The sequence below is a fragment of the Pygocentrus nattereri genome, chromosome 20, assembly GCF_015220715.1.
Source record: "Pygocentrus nattereri isolate fPygNat1 chromosome 20, fPygNat1.pri, whole genome shotgun sequence".
In the NCBI taxonomy this organism is placed as follows: Eukaryota; Metazoa; Chordata; class Actinopteri; order Characiformes; family Serrasalmidae; genus Pygocentrus; species Pygocentrus nattereri.
In genome coordinates, this window is record NC_051230.1 from 4,388,654 (window position 1) to 4,411,611 (window position 22,958).

General features: G+C 41.6%; 1 protein-coding gene across 2 annotated transcripts in view; it reads right to left on the reverse strand.

Annotated features, from left to right (window-relative positions):
- The window catches only part of cds2 (CDP-diacylglycerol synthase (phosphatidate cytidylyltransferase) 2), a 43,746-nt gene extending 22,339 nt beyond the window's left edge, over nucleotides 1-21,407 (reverse strand). Inside the window, exons 1-4 of one of the 2 annotated variants that reach the window (XM_037531759.1) lie at nucleotides 21,190-21,407; nucleotides 5,071-5,216; nucleotides 3,342-3,438; nucleotides 1,474-1,571 (exon numbers count right to left, since the gene is read on the reverse strand). In XM_037531759.1, the coding sequence (XP_037387656.1) occupies nucleotides 1,474-1,571; nucleotides 3,342-3,438; nucleotides 5,071-5,216; nucleotides 21,190-21,255 (407 nt within the window). In that variant the 5' untranslated portion in view covers nucleotides 21,256-21,407. Of the gene's footprint in view, nucleotides 1-1,473; nucleotides 1,572-3,341; nucleotides 3,439-5,070; nucleotides 5,217-16,836; nucleotides 17,233-21,189 lie in introns of those variants that run through there. The other variant, XM_037531760.1, reaches the window with a different exon arrangement.
- Nucleotides 21,408-22,958: the final 1,551 nt, after the last annotated feature.

Below are 22,958 nucleotides of genomic sequence, written 5' to 3' on the forward strand. Positions count from 1 at the left end.
TTTTGCATGGAAAATTCACATTCGAGTGTTCTGAACCAGCTTTCTGGTATCTATAAATCTGACTCGAATACATAAAATAAAAAGTCAAACATTTAAAAATGAAATGTCAGCAGTGCCTATCTTTGGGTTCCCCACTTAACAACTGGCGTGCAAAATGTAAGTAAGCAGTAATAATGCTTTGAGTGCACTTCCTGCCACTTACTGCGAACAGCATGCAGCATTTTTCACTTGCGAGTCATGAAAATGAAAGCAGTGCAAAAACACTGCGGCTCTAAACTTAAAAAAATAGAGCATTCGAAAGAGAGGGAAAGGGGCGGCTACCGCTCGTTTGTCAAAGCAATTCAAAACCAGTGAATCCCTGACATTGTAAAACGGTTATTTAACATGAACAGCGCGCAAAAGGATAGATCTGGTACGCCAAATAACAAAATATGCCAGTCCAGAAAATTATTTTACTGTTACATTTACGGCATTTGGCTGACGCTCTTATCCAGAGCGACTTACAATTTGATCATTTTACACAGGCAGGCCAAGGTGGTGTTAGGAGTCTTGCCCAAGGACTCTTAATGGTATAGTGTAGGGTGTTGTAAATACTGTTGTAACAACTTGAGCCCTGCTATATAACAATGCCATAAACATGCCATAAACATCATGGCATATGTCATAACCTTTGATATCATAACTTATAACTAGAGTCCACAGCAAAAAAAAAAAAAAAAGTGTTATAAGCAGTTATGTCATCAAATAGCCCAGATGATCATGACAAGTACCGCTGATGGAAACATGACGCTGTTATTATTACTGATGATACAGTAACATGGCAACATATGGCATCTGCTATGACATGTTTATGTCAGTGCGCTCCAATAAAGTAAGCTGGAAAAAAACAGCCCATTCTGGATTTACTGTTGTTGTAATATCGTGAAAATCAACACATTTACATTTTTCTGCCTAGTTTAGCTCCGCCTATTCACACTGAAGTTGTAAGGTGAGTTTCAGCCCAGACTACAGAGGTGATTTACATACATCCGTATTAAATGCACAGAAAAAAAAAAAATCTTTAATTCTAAACACTGGAGGCTTGAAAACGGTCGTGTAACAGAATAAGTGAACATACGCCCTTGAAATTAGACAGTAAAGATGAAGTCCTCCTTCAATTTTCTACAAAACTACACTCCCATTCATCTACACCTATGATGGTCGTGGTTACCTCCACTTAGCTGATGAGACAGAAATGTGAAGCTGGTTGGACAGAGAAGCACAATGATTAAGAGGAGATATCTGGGGCTGGTTACGCAGTCAGAGTTAAAGAGGAACAACGTGGAAGTCAAGGCGTCTGCTGGATGGAAGCTTATGGGCTGCACAGCAAGAGAGCAAAGAGAGCAGGAGTGCAAGATAATGAATCAAAGCAGAGAGGGAGCATGAGAGGGCAGGGGTGCGAAAAAGAGAGGAGGGGGGTCCAGAGCGCCTCACCAGCTGAGCGTCCTGAACCAGGGGAGGTGGTAGGAGTGATACACGCTGTAGCCGATGGTGATGATCTCATGGAAACACTTGATCTGAACACAGAGCACCTGCGATGGACAAAGAGAGAAAAGAGATTAACGCCCAACACTCCATGAGTATCCTAGTAACAAAGCAGCTTTATTTGGGTGGTGGTTATACTGATATAACACTCACATGGTGGTGGTGTGTTAGTGTGTGTTGCACTGGTGTGAGTGGATCAGAACAGTGCAACGCACACTAACACACCACCAACTCGTCAGTGTTACTGCAGTGTTGAGAATGATCCACCACCCAAACAGTACCTGCTCTGTGAGGGTCCATGGGGGTCCTGACCACTGAAGAACAGGGTAACAGAGTATCAGAGAAACAGATGGACTACAGTCTGTAACTGTAGAACTACAGAGACCAGCTATACAGTAAGTGGAGCTGATAAAGTGGACAGTGAGCGTAGAAACAAAGAAACTTGTCATCGATCTGCTTCGGCTGAATAGTTATCCATAATATGTGCTTTTAGTTTACATCATACCACTTGGTGCCTACTGTCATGTAAATACAGAACTGTGTGAAAGTGTTAGGCACCCAAAACAAGTTTGTGTTTATTTGCTGAGAAAAGTGTATAATATCTGAATAAACAAAATGTATAGAATATTAATTGAGATATATATATAACATGTGATTGTCTTGATGTGAGTGTGTTTGTTTACCCATTTCCAAGCCTCTCCTCGAGGAAGTCCAGTATTATATGTAGTTAAAAAGCAGCTCCTGGTCCAATTAGTGCTCAGTAAATTGAGCTCACGATGTCTCTTTCACTTCTGTCTAGATTTACTTCTATGTTTCTATATAGTATATGTGCAATTATGTGTCTGAAACCTACCTATCCTGATTATTTGCACCTGTTTTGTCTGTCATGTGACCTGTTTAGTTAGCCTTATAAGCCCAGGCTTTACAGTAGGACAGTACGGTACTGCCACTGTTCACAGCGCTGCTGCGCGTTTCAGTCAGCACTCTGGTTTGTTTTTCTCATGTATTGATCTTTAGCCTGTTTGATTCAACTCTGTCTTTCACTTTAACCCTTTGTTTGGTCATGACTGTGTTCTTCTGACATTGGACTGTATTGGAACTGACCTTGGCCTGTTCTTTGACCACGACTTTGGAAGCTCCTGATTCAAGTAAAGCCTACAGGCAGCAACAGTACACAGAAGCCTGTTTGCTACAGAAGGAGATATTTCATTATTTTCATTAAGGATGCACGATATCAGAATCACACAGGTGTCGACGGACGTGAAGGTGTTGCTATGACATAATTTGTGTCAGATTTGGATTTAATTTAAATTTATTATTACTATATTCCCAGGCAAATATTCTTGCCCACACTACCAATACCACCACCCCCTTTTTCAGGGGACATAATTTTTTATTTCATTTCATTATTATTATCAGAGTCAGCTGGCTAGACTCTCAGGAGTTCTTCTTAAGTTCAAAGCTTTGGTCGAACCCTAGAACCTATAACATCATCAAACGGTTCTAATAACCTGGTGTCAGAAGTGGGATGCTGTGTTGGTAAGTAAGACTTTTTTCCTTCTTCTGTCTTATTACTCACACAGCATCTCATTTAGCCTGTCAGGCAGAATCAATAGTACTTTGACACACTTTGTTTACTTACCATTAATGCAAGCTACACATGGATTTATGTATAGTTTATGGTTCTTAACTCCACATTACACAGATTCCATTTTGGCCAGAGATGCAAATACCATTTTATGTAATTACAGCTGTGCAGAAAGAGGAGGGAGCGGCCAAAGTGCTATAAAGGAGATGAGGATGCTGAAGGCACTCACAATCATCATCAGCACCATCGGGCCAAGGTAGATGATTAAGAAGAAAAAGGCGATCATCGCCAGAGTGAGGATGCCCCGCACCCACCAGTTCTTCCACCTATGGAGCAGATACACACAGAGAGCTGATTAGATGGGACACTTAATCATCTAAATGAAAGGCAACCGGGTCCACACACAGCTGCTATCATCAGAACGCGCTGTGGCCTGACGGTGCGCTGACCAATAAACTCTTCCACGCAGGAGATCCATAAAATCAACGAGAAAAAACAAGGCAAGACTCCATCTTACGACATTAGCACCGGGCTAAACTAATGCATAATTCACATCCCAGCAGATTTGAGCCTGCAAGCTAAATATGGGCAGAAAAGAAAGGAGGACAGTCACAACAATCAGAGATGCAGGGATGCTTTTCTCTGATGGTGTTGAATCAAAGTACAGATACTAAAATCTTACGTTTGCTTTTCCAGGAGCCGACAGTGCGCCGGCTACAACGTGCCGTCTGGCGTGAGTGGTCACTTGCATTAGAGATTGTTTTTCTGTTTAACAAAAACTGAAGCAGTTGCATTTTCACACACTCTCAATTAACCTCTTGAACTCCTTGAGACCACCGGTGGTCCCAAAACGCACTTCTTCATGTTCTCCATAACGTTCATATTCCATAAGCTCCATTCAGAAGCTGGGCGTCGTGTGAGGCTGTAGCTCTTCTCTCCAGTCTAATAGACGGTGATGTCATTTTAAACCCTTATAATAAAAGAAGCTGAACTCAGTTTGTTTTTCTACTGAAAGTCGACCCGTTTTTCCCCAAATCTGGGCTCTAAACTATAAATAGACGGCGTCTCTTCAGTGATCTGCTCTGGAAACATCACTTTTAGAGAACAACACAAAGAGCGTCAGAGATTTTTGGCTTTCAGCAGTAAATTGTAAGCGTATGGTGATGTGTGTAGATCATAAGACATGTTCTGTTCATCTGAGGGGAAATTTTACACAGGTAAATAAAATAAAAATTTACATTCATTTCATGCAGTTACTGAATAATTTGCCTTACAATTCCATCATGTAACTTCCCTGGTCAATAACCACCATTAATAAAGTATTTCTTTTCACTAGTGCTGCAGACTAGCTGCCTTCCAAAGCCGTGGCTGCATTTCTCAGCCACTACATCATAGCAGGCCGTTCCAAAGGGAAGGACCCTTCGTATACAGCCTGGAAATGTAGCCAACGATTCAGAGTGATTTTAAGGCCGCATCAGATGTTCTCGGCCTTATTTTATGCTTTCATTTAGTTTTTAAATAGTTTTCTTTTCTTTTATAGTTAAAATGTGTTGTAGTTATAACGGCGTCAACTTACAGCCAATCAAACACAATGAGGAATTACAATTTCTAATAAAAGAATCAAAAAGGAGTGAAACTCTGCATCATTCGATACTCGACTTCAGGTATAGTAAACCAGAAAAATACAGAAAAACTGGGATCAGTGCAGTCGTCTTGCTAATCAAACGGCTGTATGTAAAGTTTGAGCTGAACGAACCCTTCACTGATGCTAATTCGGTGGTTTTATAAGGAAGGAATACATTTTTACAGAACGCAAAACACTGAACATGGTAAAAAAAACAAAAAAAAAAAACAAAAACACATGGGATCTTATCATACGGTACACAGCGAAACTGAAAATGTCAGTAGGCATTTGTTTGCTTATGTATGCAACAGAAGGGCTCCTATATTGAGGTTACCGTGACGACAGGCCTGACAGGGCTTTGTTGAGGACCTCCGGCGTGTCGTCTGCAGGCGGAGGGACCTCAGGAACACCCGTGTCTGCTTTACACTCGCTGTCTGACGCTCCTCCATCTTTCTCAATCTTATCCTCTGCTTCTGAGCCCTACAGAGGGAGAGGGTTAATACAAGGACAGTTAATATGCTGATTAACATAAATACAAATAAATACAGCTGCAAGACAAGAACAAAACACTAGTATTGGCACTAGTAAAAGGCTGGACCCCCTTTTGCCTTCAGAACTGTCTTAATTCTTCGTGTCAGACTTTCAACAAGGTGCTGGAAACGTTCCTCAGAGATTCTGGTTGGTTATTTGAGTTCCTGTTGCCTTTCTATCATCTGGACCCAGTCTGCCCGTTCTCCTCTGACCTCTCACATCAACAAGGCATTTTCGTCCACACAACTGACCGCTCACTGGATATTTCCTCTTTTTCGGACCGTTCTCTGTAAACCCTAGAGATGGTTGAGTGTGAAAATCCCAGCAGATCAGCAGTTTCTGAAATACTCAGACCAGCCCGTCTGGCACCAACAACCACGCCACGTTCAAAGTCCCTTAAATCCCCTTTCTTCCCCGTTCTGATGCTCGGTCTGCACTTCAGCAAGTCGTCTTGACCACCTCTACAGGCCTGAATGCGTTGAGCTGCAGCCGTGTGATTGGCTGATTAGCTATTTGTGTTAACAAGCAACTGAACATGTACCTAATAAAGTGCCCGGTTAGCGAGCTGCTTCAGCATATTCAGCTAAAATAGCTTATCTAGCGTCTTGGTTGGAGTTATTTTCACCTGTCCATTGATTTATCACTGTGTAGATGTTAAGTTTGCTGACATTACTGTGCTCTGAGAGCTGTAAAGGAATTTTTCACGAATCATTTACATCCTTCATTTAGTCCTTTATTGTTGTGTGTTTGGTTCTCCAACAGTTCTAGACACATCCTTGAATTTCAATCTTGGCAACTATGACAAAGATAAAGTGACACATCTTTCTGTTGTGGCTGAAGTGATACGAATGCCTGTATTTCTGAGGTTAGTAACTGTCCGAAAGGCAATAGCGGAATTCGTTTTACCAGCGTTTCCACTTTTCCGTTTCTTGCGTTTACGCTGCCTTCTGTCAGGGAATTGTCAGCTCTCGTTGAAAATGAATGACCTGTGGGCGTTCTGTCGTGTTCTGTCTCATGTGGAATATGTTCTGATGACTTTAGCTAAAACATCAGTTAAGCTGTTGGAGTTTCTGCATCAGTGAATTTATGTGAATATAAATTTTAACTTTTAAAGGCCTTTTCTCATAGCTTTACTGATTTCAGATATTCAAATGAGATCTGTTGAATCAACTTATTGAAATTTAATTTAGACTTCAAGTAATTTAGCTTAAACCATTTAAGGCAATCAGTTTCCTCAAACCTTTAGAGTTGACTTAACTAGTCAGGTTTTATAGTGTAGTGTTACAAATGCAGTAAAATGAACAAAAGATATTGCAGCACAGAACATCAAATATCTGTCTGAAATATCTGCCAAACCTAAATGTCCGTCCAACGCTGGGGCCGTAAATATCTTAAATATTTTCTTAACTGTAAGATAAACCCCAGAGCGTCTTAACTTCTGTTGTAACCGTCAGTTTTATGCAGTGACAGACAGTACAGTTCACTATAACTGGCATAATGATGCTACATTCATCTACACTGAAACGGGGCTTTGACCCATTTTCTTTCTAACAGCATCTAAAAGCTCCAGACACTGCAGACTCGATCTCCACCGTCCCTCTGATTACCTTCGTGTGTTACTGTTGATGGTGGTGAATGATGAGGAGACGGAGCTGAAAGTGTTTCTGATTATTAGGAGGAGTAACATTAGAGCGCTCGGCTAAAGCTTTTGGGAAATGGAGACTGAAACTGTGGAGTGGTGTCACTCTTATAAACAGCACGAAGCACTAACACAATATTATTAACTTTGTTTATCGCGCTTTAGTTTTATTTGACCTTCTTTACACCAGTAACTAACTAACTGGATTACGGGTTTGTTTCATGTGTTTGTATTCGGTTGATAGGTAATAGACACGACAGTTGGTTGTCGACTTCAGTGAAGTAAGTTAAGATTTCCTAACTTGACATAAGAAAAGATGCTGCTAAATTAAGATCAGGTTTGCTTCTGTAACACGAATTTGTGAAAAATCTTATCTTGCCCCGTCAGATCTTAAGACACAAAGTGTTTTCTGTAAAACGATCCCAGATCACTGTCTGCCGATTATGAGATCATCCTTCAGTAATAATAGAATCTAACATCTTGGTTCCTGACAACAAAACCGCATGTCATAAAGCAGCCTGTTGCCGTGACATTACAAATCCCTAGTACCCTCTCATCACCGTAGCAACAGCCTGCAAATTGTGATGTCAGCCCCCCCGGAATGGAAGGAGGCTGGGAGGTAAAAGGACTGAGTGGGCGAGCGCCAGTTCCCTCTCCGAATAATAACACCCAGCAGCTCGATCAGACTGAAGGGATCCTTCCGGGAGGAGCTGGGGTTGCCATGGAGACAGAGTATATCCTGTCATTCAGGATGCCAGTGTTAAAAATATACTCGCTTGCCCGACCCCCTTCCCTCCCGGGCCGATCAGACGCAAACAGGTTTCCAGGAACTGAGGACATCCCTCTGACACACACAGAGAGAGAGAGAGAGAGAGAGAGAGAGAGAGAGAGAGAGAGAGAGAGAGAGAGAGAGAGAGAGAGAGAGAGAAAAAAAAGAGAGAGAGAGAGAAAAAAGAGAGAGAGATAGAGAGAGAGAAAAGTGAAAGAAAGAGAGAGAGAAAAGAGAGAGAGAGAGAGAGAGAGAGAGAGAGAGAGAGAAAGAAAAGAGAGAGAGAGAAAGAAAAGAGAGAGAGAGAAAGAGAGAGAGAAAAGTGAAAGAAAGAGAGAGAGAAAAGAGAGAGAGAGAGAAAGAGAGAGAGAGAGAGGGGGGAGAGAGAGAGAGAGAGAGAGAGAGGAGAACCAAGAGAGAAGCATGAAAGAGTGGAAGGAAAAGAATAAAAATAGACAGAGAAGAAAGAAATAAAGACGATATGCAAGAGAAGTATGCAAGTTGGGAGAGAATAGAGGGACAAAAAGAAAAATAAGCGAGAGAGAGAGAGAGAGAGAGAGAGAGAGAGAGAGAGAGAGAGAGAGAGAGAGAGGCGTGGGCGTGCGAGCAGTAGAAACAGAGTGAGAAAGTCCTCCATCCTCTCTCTTCAGGCCACTGTTCTATTTTTTCCCAGTACGACACAGTGATTCATTTTCTGTTGATTTGGCCGAGAGCTCTGTTGTTCCCAGGAATTCGAGGTGCTCCGTGATTCACACCGCAGCGATGATGTTTGGACTGCCTCAGAGACAACAGGGGAAAGTTCACGCTCTGGATGCTGGACTGGTCCTTCCACCACACCAACCTGTCAATCTACCCCAAACACTGGCTGATCAATGGCAGCAAAGAGCTTCAGGGTCTGGATGGGTAGTGTCCGCAGATCTGGGGGCCCACGCTGCTGTTCTGCATTTTTCACCTACACCTGCTGATGGCGATGCATTCATAAAATGTGGAAACTGGGACTACATATGCCTGGATTAGCCTTCTGAAGTGAAGTGGCTCAAAACTGAGTGTTCTTCCTTTTAAAAGCACTATTCAAGCGATAGAACCTGAGAGGGAGTGTGTTATCACGAAATAACATCCCGGCTGTGATCTGGTGGCCGTAGATCATCACAGCCGTGATGTTATAGTGAAGACTCACTCCTCAAGTGTCTCTACTGCTTTAATACAGCAGTTAAATAAATACAGTAAGAAATGAACAAACTGGCCGTGAACGCGGCGTTTAATACGTTTTAATGTTCAGGTCCTCCCTCCTAATTATAGCTCCTTAACGAGCAGCTTGGTGCTACGTCAGAGTAACGAGCTCCGCCCACTCGCTGCTCAGCCGGCAGTTCGTTCTCCAGCTCCTTACACTAAATTCCCAAACTGTCGTCACCACTGAGCAGCTTTTCAGTCGCAGCTGTGACAGAAGAACCTAAACAACCTGGAATCGGCCAGAAATGAACCCAACACCATTCGCCAGACGTGTCTGATCTTCAGAGTCGGACCATCAGACTGAGCCGTAAAACTGAGCCAATATCAGGTTCAGCTCAGTTTGTCCAGATCAGTATTAATGTTGTTTTGTTCCAGCCGGTCTGTAAAGCTTCTTACAGCCCATTTAGTTTGGCGAATGGTGTTGGGTTCATTTCTGGTTGATTCCAGGTTGTTTAGGTTCTTCTGTCACAGCTGCCGACTGAAAAGCTGCTCAGTGGCGACGACAGTTTGGGAATTTTAGCGTCGTCTCGTCTTCAGAATCGGACCAAATCGGCTGTCGGTCAGATGTGATCTTAACAGTGTCTGTTTTCTGTTTGGGGCAAAGTAAGAAGTAAAAACGTTCAAATGGCTCGAGCGCCTCCTACAGCTGTCAAAGTCGTTGCCTAGCAACGGCGTCTCAGCACAGTGATTTTATTTTCTAAGCACAGCAATACGCATAGCGCTGCAAATCGAATCATATATTGGCAATGTGTTACATCCCTATTACACAACAGCGTGTTGCAATGTTCACTGAATGTTCAATAAAAATGAGGAAAAAGGATTTTGTTAACTACTATGTTAACAACACAGACACACATATATACATACATACTACACATGTTAATACACATGTTCATACTACACACTGATAAACTGGACAGTGAGTGTAGAAACAAGGAGGTGGTCATGATGTTACACCTGACTGGTGTACACACACACACACACACACACACACACACACACACACACTCACACAACATATATAAGTTGGGAAATGAGTGAATGAGCAGAGAACTGATAATTAAAAAATGTCTCACAGGCTTTAATTAGGCCAAATCTCACTGTAAACTAGGACAAAGTTTTCATGAACATATATCCAGATTTCATGGTCTTGGTGTTGTCCGTGGTGGTTTATCCTCCACTGTCAACCATTTAAGCCTGAAAGATCACCAGTGATGCATATTCAGCTGGAAAAGCCAGATAAAAATAACTGTCATGATATTTTACTAATATATCACCTTTCTGAGCATATTAGTACTTTAGGAACAGTGACCAGCTGCCTGCTCCATCACACAGAGAGTTTAATTACTCCTGCTTAACTGGGGTAACGGCTTAAACGGCCAGGACCCACTTTCATTAGGCTTCCACTCCTCACTTCGTTTGCATCGTTTTCCATGGAGTTACTGAGTAACAAGCTCTAGAGCACATTTAAGGGGTTAATGCTCATGTAAGTCACGAAAATATATCAATAAAACTAAAAAGCAATATCACAACACTCGTCTACTCCAGTATACCAACGTATCACCCAGCATTACTTCAACTAGATCAGGGGTCGGAACCCAAAGGCTAAGAAGAGCTATTTTGTCCTTTCAGCAAAAGTCAAACATTTTATGTCCACTTTTCCGTCTTGGCTGTAAACACGTCTCAGTAGGCTTTAATGTGTTAGTGCAGGTTAACAGGCATTATTTTAAACGAAAACGGAGCTTTACTTCGCTCCGCTTTGCGCTTCAGCTCAGCTACAGCCGCTTTTCTCGCATCTCTGGCAGGAAATTTGTCCAAAAGTGGAACAGTTTCTTGTAAAACGCCTCTTGATTTTTTTACGAGGCTGAAGTCGCTTCTCATTCACGACTTTTCCCGTTCCACCTTAAATGGTGTAGCAGGCAACATTTAAGGTGGAATGGGAAAATTCAGACAAGAAGTTGGCGAAAGAGAAGCGACTTCAGCCTCGTAACTGTTTAGGGTTCGATTCTCATTGCAGATAAAATGCATCACAAAACCAGCTGGAGTGATTATAAATGCAAATAAGTCCATTCGTCTTCAAACGATTGATGTTAGTCTTAAATCGCTCTCTTTGCCGTTTCATAGCTACTAGCTGGGCGAGATTGTCTGTGTTGCTATGGTGACCAGCCGTCTGTGCTGATCTTCAGGGTTAAAGGGTGAATCAGCAGTTCTACATTAACTCCAGCGTTTAAGACCATTTACTGTTAAACTGTGTTGAAGGATCAGCAGAGCTTTATTTTACTGTAGAGGAGGATTATTTTATCATCACCTACAAATCTGACTGTGCTGTGGAGCCACAACAGGGCAGTCAAAGAGCCGGATACGGTTCCGGAGAAACGTGTTTTGCCGACCCCTGAACTAAATTAATCGACTGAACAATGTTTTGATTAGATTATAAATCTAATCAGTTCAATTTGACTTGATGGTTATCTTGGTAAAATTATATAAAAGGCCCTTGCATTTTATTTCTCTCCTCACACCATCCGTGTGGTTTTATATACCAAAACCAGTCATAATTCATTTTTACAGGACAGTTTTAGCTGCTTTTAGACCGTTTTAGTCATTTTTAAGACTGATGTGTGTAAACGAGCTCTGGCTGCTCTTGATAGCGCCTCATTCAAAAAGCAACCCAGGCTAAAACACTCCATATAACTTCAGTTTGAATTGGTGGGGCTAAACTGCTGTAGGCGGAATGAGCAAATATCACTCATTTGGGGACAAAACCTCGCATCTCCATTTTTATCATTTTTCAGTTTTTGACATAATTTGAAAATACCAGTTACTCTTTTCATTGTGTGTAAATTTCATAATGACTGGACAAAAAGAAACGGCCCAAAATGACTTGGAAAACTTCTGGTTCCATTGACTTACATTAAAAGTAAAGTATGTTTTTTCCTTCTCCTGTAAAATTACCATTTTGGAGACATGAGGTTTTGTTCCGACATAAGTGATATGTTGTATTATGTGACATTTCATATACAATGAATTGAAAACAGGTTGTTTTTGCAGCTTAATTTCCATATTTAGATAATAGTGTATATTTACTGTAGTGTATATGGAGCTTAATTTCCACATTTAGACTATAAACTCCATATACACTACAGTAAGGTTTTAAAATTAAAAATTATAACTGTGGAAAATGTAGTTCTCTACGATTTGGGCCCTTTAAAGACCTATACGGATCACACAAATGTGACTGGGGTAACTATTTACACATTAGTGGAATATAAATAAACACTACACTTTTTTCCCACTGTTTAAAAACAGTCTATGAATTTTATTCGGCCGAATAACGAGTGCGTACTTCACTGCACGTTGGTCTCATTGATTATAATCATTTCTAACATGCGGCTTCAGATGGACGGACCTTTACATCCCTACTCTCTTCTATCCGACACCAACTCTGTTTCCCAAACGTCAAGTCTGTCTCCGCAGCTGTGGCTCTGAATCTCCAGGCCAAACAATCTCGAGGAAATGGACACTACTCAATAGCTGATATACCAGAGAGGCATGACTTTACACACACAGCTAATTTAGTTAAGCACACAAAGACCTGTGTGTGTGTCTGTGCAGAATAAGCTGACCACACTAACCAGAAACCAGCCTGCTTCATTTAAGGAACGCTTGGCAAAAACAATCAAATTCACCTTTTCGATGGTGAACTAGAGAGAACTCATTTCATTGTAAACAGCTTGTTAAATAATATTACACAAGGTCCACGGTACACGCGGTTCATCTGGTACACTAACCCATTCTCCGGAATAGGGCTGGGCGATAAAACGATAACGATAAGTATCGTGATATAATTTTCCTCGACAGAGCTATAAGAAATGTTCGATAAATGTTTGATATAACAGAGCATCCTCACACTTCCACGTTCTAGCGACACCCGTGGCGTATCCCGCTGCAAGGAAAACGACAATATTATTGCTTTCGCCACGAGAGGGCGCATTTTTCGACACGATTGGGGGGCGACGGTGTAAAATGAGTCCCAAATACTTTAGCAACAGCATTCATTCAGTCCTGAGTGGAGCGACCGGCGATCGGCTCTCCTTTGACCAAGCCTGAGTGATGAGATCGGTGGCGTAGCTGTGCTGTCTTACAGTGAACTCGCCTCTTTCCGTACATCCTAACAAGCTTTAGCAGGGGTAAATCACATCTGGTCCTCACTACTACAGCGATGTTACGGTGCGCCGTCTTATTTAAGTATTAGTGCATTCCCGGGAAACAAGAGTGAGAGGTTAGAGCCCTGATTTACACGAAAGGAAACCGAGGAAGCTGTGAGGCACTGGAAAGCGGGGGAGAGCTCTCTTTCCAGGGCAGCTGTTTTTAGTAGCTGGGTAACTTAAAGCAGCGTTCAGTCACTCACACAGCGCAGCGAATTAATGATACTGTAGATGAAATAAGACAAAAAAAGCGCTGATTTCAGTTTAAACGTAACTAAAAGGAGGACTCTGTTTGTCCGGTGTGGATATATTGCGGCTTCTCAAACTACTACGACAGAGTCGTCTGCCTGCTGGTGTCTGAATACTGTGATATGCTCTGATATGGATGTGGTAGGATTGACGGCAGTACGGTGGGGGATCCTCACAGACATACTGAGCCAGCTAACGTTTACGGTTCGTACTAAGCTGATGTTGTTGAGAAGCTAAAGTTTTTTTTAAAATAATAAAATAAAAAATAATAATTAAAAAAAAATTTTAATAAGAAGCTAAACAGTTTTGCACTTGTAGCAGGGCAGCCAAGCGATCGTCACCAGACAGCTAAAATAATCTGATTTCTTTCTTAAATTATGACTACTACAAAAACCGTGGCCGTGCTTTTCCAGCTGGTAAAAACAGCTCAACAGAAACTTTATCCCACTGTCCGAAGACCAATTTGTGAAATACTCCACTGTTTGGCGAGTTTTTGTCATGTTCTGACCATAAAGGACAGTTTAAAACAGCAATTAATCACCCAGGAACAAAAAATCAGCCTTTAAACTTGCAAGAAATAATGAGTTGATATTTATTGCAAAATGTATTGATATCGAATATTCAATTTTTTATTTTTGACCATATCACCCAGCTCTACTCTGCTCTATATAACCGTACGTCTCAAAGAAACGCAGATGACTGTATGTACAAACAAAATAAACATACTAATGTTGACCCATTTAGCTGAACGGCTGAGTCAGGGGTGTTTGTCATGTTTCAAACGGGAAAAAAGGCCCTCGAACACTTCCCGATGTGCAGTCTGTGTCCACTTCGTCATAGTCTTGCGCACGGTTTTAGGCGAAGGGGGGGAAAACGGTCTACATTTATAGACCATTACTTAAAGACTGTACCTGAGCAGGCGTGGGCACTTCACCGCTCTTCATCTCAACGTGGTCAATTAGCAGATCAGGCTATTTAATGCAATGCTGTTTGTGCTCCTGAAGGCTAAAACGTCTTTCCAATGCATTCAGCTCCAAACGAAAAGACTGTAGGCAAAAAAATGAATCCAGGAGGGATTTGACCACATCCACCTGCTCCCTGGCCAATGCAAAACTACCAAGTGAAGTCATACTATGATGCAATTTACCAAATAATTTGCCTCTGATGATATGAAACCTTTTCCTACCAGAATTAGACACTCTATTTCACAAAGAGACTCTACAACGAACAAAAATCCTAAAAAAGAATGAGTAAAAAAAAAAAAGTCACTTTTTGTACAATTTCCCAAACATTTATAATTGAGGTGTAACAACACAAGTTTGACTCTAAGGTCAATTTTATTTCATTTGTTTACTATTTATTTAATATAATAATATATATTATACACTACAGATTGTTTTAGCTCAAGAAAAAAATCTTTATTTCAAAACAAAATATTAGAAAACAATGTTCTTGTGCAAAATAGTGACCTTAAAAAACATTGCAACTGAGTTATTATCAATACTAAAAATCTATATAAATATATATTTATTTGTGTAGTTTGTGTTTATTTGCTGAGAAAAGTGTTAATATTTGAATAAACAATTTATAGAATATTAATTAACAATGACTATATATAAACAGTGATGTTCTGGATGTTGGCGTGTTTGTTTACCCATCTCCAAGCCTCTCCTGGAGGAAGTCCAGTATTATATGTAGTTAAAAAGCAGCTCCTGGTTTGACCAATCAGTGCTCAGTAAATTGAGCTCATGATGTCAGTGATGATATTAACGAGTCTCTGTGGCGGCTGTGAAGGTGTCCAGGAAAAATATGGACCCGAGAAATTCTGGTTACTTTTTATTGTTTTTATGTTTATTTGAATTATGAATACGACTTTATTCTAATGTATATTGTGATAAACTCACTGCTGAGGTACAAAATTTGCTTAGATGCCTAAAACTTTCACACATTACTGTATATAAATAAGCAGTATTACCAATAATACCAATAATAATAATAATAATAATAATAATAAGTCTCAGTATGTGTTAATGTACTAGTAAAGGCTAAAATAATTTATATATAATTTAATATATAATTATAATATAATTTAACGAAAACTTTTTAACGAAACTTACTTTGCTCTGCTTTAAGCTTTTTTCGCATCTCTGGCAGGAAACTTTTTCACAAAAGTGGAATTTTCTCTAAACGTTTGACTTTTTACGAGGCTAAAGTCGCTTCTCATTCACCAGCTTTCCGTTTGAATTTTCCTGTTTCCACCTTAAATGGTGCCTGAGGTGCCAGAACGTACCTGCTGCACAGTTTAAGGCAGAGTAGGAAAATTCGAACAACAAGCTGGTGAAAGAGAAGCGACTTTAGACCCGTGACTTTTTAGTGCTTTTTAGGAGTGAATATAAATGCAAGTAAGTCCATTCATCTCCAAATCATCGATGTTTGTCTTAAATCTCTCTCTTTGTCATTTCATAGCTACTAGATAGACAAGTGTGTCTGCGTTGCTATGGTGACAAGCAGTCTGCGCACCAACCTTCAGGGTTAAAGGGTGAATCAGCAGCTCTACATTAACTCCAGCGTTTAAGACCATTTATAGTTAAACTGTGTTGAAGGATCAGCAGAGCTTTATTTTATTTTTACCTACAAGCATCTGACAGTCAAGTTAGATAAATCAGTGATGCTCAGATATGAGAATTGTGGGCTCATGCCAACATCTTTGTATATGTACATTTTTCATGTACAGCTGCTGCTTATACGTCACAAAATGACTTACATTAGTATTACAGTGATACTCATTTACTTCTGTAGGGTTAAAATGCAGTAAAATGAATAAAATGCAAATATTTGAGTGCAGTAATGCAGCGTCACCTAAATGTTCCGCTCATCAAGAGTACAACAGCATCCTCATCCAATATTCACCTGAAATATCAGTCAAATCCGTCTGATATCCATATAGCAAATATCTGCTGATAACAATATGATTCCATATCACTGTGTGTTTAACAGATAAGCAATACATTTTTTTCATATATCATATTAAAATTGCATTTGAAAGAGTCCAATTTTCAAAATGCGAGACTTGCCATTTTAATTGTATCCTACATTTTTAAAAGTTGTCGACAAATTTGAAGTTCGGGAAATTTAACCCAACAATTCGAAAGCTCATGAGCTGCCAGTCTGTGCTGGCCTTCTTGGCATAAAAAGGTTGGTAGCACTTTTTTTTTTTAAATAATTGCATTTAACACAAAAAAAAACAAAAAACACAATCAGATACTATCCCCAAATCATTCGGCTTTAATTAGAAGAGACCCGAGGAACTTAACGACAATAACAACTCGTGCATTTTTCTACTTTTCGATACTGTGACTATAAACGCATCTACGCTGAAATCATTACACCCATTGCTTCCTCTCGCTCAGAAAAACAATGTATACGACATCAGACAAGCAAGTCTCAACACTTCCAAGCAGTTAGAAAGCCACTCACCATCTCTACCACACCTTTTTCCAGATTTCCGAAGTGCTCTTCCATATTTACGACCTTTCTTAAACCCAGTCTAAAGAAGCCAAACCACTGTTAAGCCGTTTCCCTCTCCAGAAGTTGGTCTGGAAGCCTCGCCCAACTGTGGATCACCACAAAGTGCTCTTCTTCTTCGTGCTGTTGGAGCTCCTTTGTCTGGCCAAATAATTTGTTGTAGCTATGCTGGCTGGTGGAGAAGTTCAACACAGCCAGAACTGTTCTGGAGTCTAATCCCCATGTAACTTCGTTTGTGTTACATAGCAGCGAAGATCTGAACAGGCGTCCATTTAGGTAAATGTAGTAAATTAGAAATTTTCAATAGGCAAATTAGCTTCTCTCTAATGTTACACACTCAGATAAGAACTCCAAGAGTCTGTGAAGAGCCAGCGTCGTGTGTTTTGGTCAGAGTTTATCTTTTTACTCCAAAGCAGGAAACAAAGAAAGCCTACTGCATCTGGCTAGCCGATAATAAAGTGACAGAGAAGCGCCTATAAACCTCAAACTCAAACTCAATTTACATGGACAAAACATAACAACATTCAGGCTGCGTTTCCACAGCAGGTAAAAGAGGTCCAGATCTGATCTTCTTCCTCATGTGTGACACAGATCTGTCAGTGTGAGCAGATAAACACTGAATCCGACCTTTTCGATTCCGGTTTGAGACGTTTTCATACGTGGGACTGAAATCCGTATCCGATCTGCGGCGAGGCGACTCCGTCTGAACAGCCAGATCGGAATTCATGCGACTTTAACGTCAGTCCAACTCGACATTCGTGATAATTTCACGCGGCTGAGACTCATAAACACCTAAGCTGGTGTTTCTGTAGTAAAAAATTAGAGGAGACTCATCGCAGCGGCTCCGTGTTTGAAGAGGCTTCGAGCGAAGCGGCCGATCACCGCAGCGCCAGAGAACGGTGTAAAGAACCCGAACACACGAACCAAAGAAGTGGCCGAATACCAGGCCCTTTTATAGCGAACTCGAACACACTGGGGGTGATGAGTCCAGCTGTCAACCACTGGAACTTCATAATCGCTGATCGCTGGCGAAGACGAAACCGGGCACTGCGGATTGGGCTGCCCACCGCTCCGGACAAGTGTGCTCACTGCCCCCTAGTGTGTGTGTGTGTGTTCACTAGTGTGTATGTGGTGTTTCACTTCACAGATGGGTTAAATGCGGAGGTGAAATTTCCCCGTTGTGGGACTAATAAGGGTCAATTAATCTTAATCTAGAAGATGAAGAATATTTAAATCCTTCATTTCAACAAACATGTAGTCGGTCCAAAGGTGTTGCTGCTCGCTTTTCCTCGTACTGCGGTGTGTTTTCGCACATGCTCAGACTGAGAAATCCGAAAGAAATCAGAGTAAGAGTTCACAGCACTGAGAAATCTGACCACTGGGTGAAAATGCAGCCTCTTTATCAGATTTCTAAACCTTCCTCCAATCTAAGAAATCAACGTGGCCATTTGAATAATCAGATAACCGCAGAAATCCGATTATGATTGACTTATTGAGCGCATGTAAAAGCACGCACTGTTTTCAGCTAAAAGACGTGAAGTGAAATCGGACGCATTCCTGCCAGGGCTGAACGACTTGGGGAAAATATGTAACTGTGATTTCACGACTGCGATTTAACCTGTGATTAATGTTCAGGCCTGCTTTTTTGTTTTGGCCATGAAGACAAGAATATCCACCTTTTCTGGCCTGAGGCTTGACCCCTGAATGTAGTGTGCTGGACAGCCAGTAAGCGGTGGTTGCGATGTCACAACACTTGGAGGTTTGATTGGATCTGATTGGTCCAACTTACCTACAGACAATTCACAAGCTCTGTGTTAGCAGGTAAAAATTTCTAGGACCACATCTGAAAGTGGCTCAGGTCGGATTTGGGAAAAAAAAAAAAACAGATTTGTGCCACTTTAACCCGGTAACGCGAGCGTAGCCTTCCATATGTGGTCCTAGATCGGATACATATCGGATTCTTGGCCATGTGACCCTCAGATCGGAATTCGTGTGTTTTTTTTCCCGCTGCACGTGCGCCGTCATTCAGCGTTACCATGGCAACAGCACCGAACAGACGTTAAAGCCTGTAACCGGTGGAAAAGCAGCTCATCTCACCTTTTTCTCCTCCGTCTGGCTCTAATAATGAAGCTGAGAGCTGATCAGAGTTAATGATCTTCTCAGCCAAGCTCATTCTGCTCGTTAGTTTGTGCTGATGATGCAGTGATTCAGTCACGTGACGTGACGGATTTGAGCAACGAGGCTTACAACGTGAACGTGGCCTAAAACATATTTGTAAACACATGCAGGGATTTGCACGGCAAGAGTGTCCCTGGTTCCTATCATCACCACTGTAAGGAGTGAGGAGTCAGTTTCTTCGTAAAGCAAACTCTGGCATCAAAACACTCGGAATGAGTTTGTTCACAGCTCAAAGATCGAATTATGGATAGATTTAGGAAAATTGGTGAAATTCCCCTGCAATACCACATTAACACTTAAACAAATAAAGAGTAATATCATTTCCTCCATGCCCATTTCATTTAAACAGAGGCTGAAAAATCAAACGTGAACATTCAGTGAAAAATACGCATGACACAACAAAGTCAAACAGTGACGAGTCATCAGTTCCAAGTCCTTTAGACCTCAATCAATGGTCAGTTCCTGACCACAGGGCAGCTGCCGGCTGGACATTTAAGTCTGAAGGAATATCATTAAGTAGTTCATTATACATGACGACACTTTTCAACCTGGTCTTTAGGCTTTATCTCACAATTAACAGCACAGCTCACAGATGACCACAGAGACCCTCCAGGGCTGTGCGCTCAGACTCCGAACACCTCACACCCAGCGGCCCACCCTCCAACCACCATATCACCTCTTACTCCACTGACACAAGCACCTGGCCAGTGATGTGGTCTTAGGACCCCCACCCCATGACACGGCTACTACAGCATTACAGACTGCCATGCACAGTCATATACAACAATACTAATGCACACCTGTTTACACAGGCTAGTTCAGTTCATCGCTGCATGTCGTTGTGTTTACATCTTTCATTACATTTGCTTATTTTGATAATAAATAAATCACACACAAACTTCATATCTCCAAAATGTCACACACACACACACACACACACACACACACTCACACACACTAATATATATATATATATATATATATATATATATATATATATAGTTGCTGTCGGAAGAAAACCTTGTATGTCCATTTTTGGCATTTTTCAGTTTTTGACATAATTTGAAAGTACCTGTTACTCTTTACATTGTTTGTCAATTTTATGATGAATGGCCTAAAAGAAATGACCCAAAATGACATGGGAAAAATTCTGGTTCCATTGACTTCCATTGAAAGTGAAGTATGTTTTTTCCTTCTCCTGTAAAGTTACTATTTTGGAGATACAAGGTTTTCTTCTGACAGCAGCAAGATATATGTGTGTGTGTGTGTGTGTGTGTGTGTGTGTAATATATATATATATATATATATAGCTGTTGTCGGAAAAAACCTTGCATCTTCATTTTTGTCAGTTTTTGCCTGTTGACCTTTTACGTAGTGTGTAAATTTCACAACGGATGGACCAAAAATAGCCCAACATGACTTGGAAAAACAAGCCAGTATCAGACACTCTCAGAGCTCATAAGCTCAACCTAAAACCTACTTTACAAACCTTTCGACCACCTGCAGGGACCCTGAAAGAAGTGTGAGAGCAGAAAAACACTGAAGCGCAGTGCAGGAGACCCCAGGAACCGGACATCTCCCGGTCATGCAACCACAGGACTGCACATCTTACTGTAGCCCTGATCTCCTGCACCCATTTGAACCACATAAGGGGTTTAATAATTGACTTCGGAGTTAAAGAGGGCCTGCTGGAAAACACTCCCACCCACACAAACAGCAGACTTTATGCTCAATGTAAAGCTAGACAGCCCCACAGCTTCATTATTCAGCAAATACGGCGACGCCTGTAATTAAGTCACTGAGCTCGGTGCTTTTATCCTTTAACTTTACATGACAGAAAGCCTGGCGAACTAATGAGACTGCAGCTGGCTTCCCATTCGCCTATTAGCCGTCCCACCTTAAATGGTGCAGCAGCTACAGTCCGGCAGCTCAGCCTTAACGGGCCAGAGAGCAACTGCTGCTCCATTTAAGGTGGAACGGCGAAATTGAAACTAGAAGCTGGAGAATAAGAAGCGGACTGCCTGCCATTGACTGGCTGAGCCTTCCTGCTAACGTTAGCCTGTTCTGACATTTGGGTTATAGGGGTGACTAATACTCCCCTTCTGCACCTTTTCTCGAGATATTTACCTTATCCTCCGACTTCTGCTGCTTCAGGTCGTGTTCCGCCGTGCCACGGTGCCGTAGCTCGGTCATTTTAACCTCGTTCCGAGGAGAAAATGAGAGAAACGAAGGAGAGAAACGCGAAGGCTGCTCCCGTTAATCTGCACTGCCTATCCTAGTCTAGCCTAGCCTAGTTTATCTTAGCTTAGTTTAGCTTAGCACAGTCTACGGCCGCGGTTTGTTTTCGTCGTGCCGCTCAGCAGCGCCCCCTGCAGGCCACCCGAGCGCTCTCAACAGCAAAATCAGCGCAATAATAAATTTAATTCTGAATTACGAATAAATAGAGGTGGGGAATCCAGAATCCGAAAAGCAGAAACCCACCCCGGGATTTTCTTCCAACCGCTTCACTTCTCAAATTCGCGCAAACCAGCAGCAAAGGCGTTCAGGTCAGTGGGAACAAAATCCTGGTGAGGGTTTTTCACTTTTTGGAGCTGGATTGCCCACCTCTACAAATAAGTGATATGCGTTGAGTAAATGTGCGTCATTAACATTTTGGATATTCTATAACGCGTGATATAGCATGAATATTGTATATGTAACTATGTGTTTTCCCTTCTTTCGTCATGAAAGACACGCCCACTATTTGAATATATTACAATGAATGCTATAGTATTAAAACCACCTCCTTGTTTCTACACTCATTGTCCAGTTTATCAGCTCCACTTACTGTATAGCTGCACTCTGTAGTTCTACAGTTACAGACTGTAGTCCATCTGTTTCTCTGATACTCTGTTACCCTGTCCTTCAGTGGTCAGGACCCCCATGGACCCTCACAGAGCAGGTACTATTGGGGTGGTGGATCGTTCTCAGCGCTGCAGTAACACTGACGTCATGGTTGTGTGTTAGTGTGTGTTGTGCTGGTGAGAGTGGATCAGACACAGCAGTGCTTCTGGAGATTTTAAACACTCACTGTCCACCCTATTAGACACTCCTACCTGGCCTTACTAAACTTACTGTTTATTTTCTTTGGCGCGTATTTTTTTCGAACTGCTCTTTCAAACCAATCTGAACCACCCTGTGAATGAAACTGTCAATACTCATAAAGCTAAAAATAAACATTGTGGGACATTCATACCTATATACGGGTATAGACACAGCGTATAAGGCAAAACTACAAGCCACGCCACACAATTTCTGAGGAATTGGTGGCCTTAAAGTTTCTGTTGTTGTTGTTTTTGTTGTTTATTTTCTTGTTCTTATTGGCTCATTTACTTGTTTTCCCCTTCCACGTTTGCAGAGCCCTGGCCTTAATGTTTTTGTGCATTGCTGCGTTGTGTTGTGTCGTGTATCCCTTGGTCATTCCTCAAGAAAGAAGCGAATGATAAGGCTCATAATTAAATGGCCACAGTCTAAAGTTTCATATTCAATGCAAGGAAGATGGTTTTTATAAGCACAGCTCTGGCTTAGCCTAAGCATCTCTGCACACTCTGGAATTCAAAGGGTCCGTAACACGGAAAACATTTCCTTCACGTTCTTGAAACAAAGGGTGTACGTAAAGTTTCAGCTTACAGCAGTGTAGCCCCGCCCATTCATACCGAAGTCACAAGGAGTGTTTCAGCCTGGGCAGCTTTTTGAATGAGGTAAAATACAGGGCAGCCAATCAGAACGGAGAACATTTGCATGTGAATGTATTAAAGTCGGGTAGCGCTGTCGCCTCACAGCAAAAAGGGCCTGGGTTCGATTCCCCGGCCGGGTGACCGGGGTCCTCTCTGTGTGGAGTCTGCATGTTCTCCCCG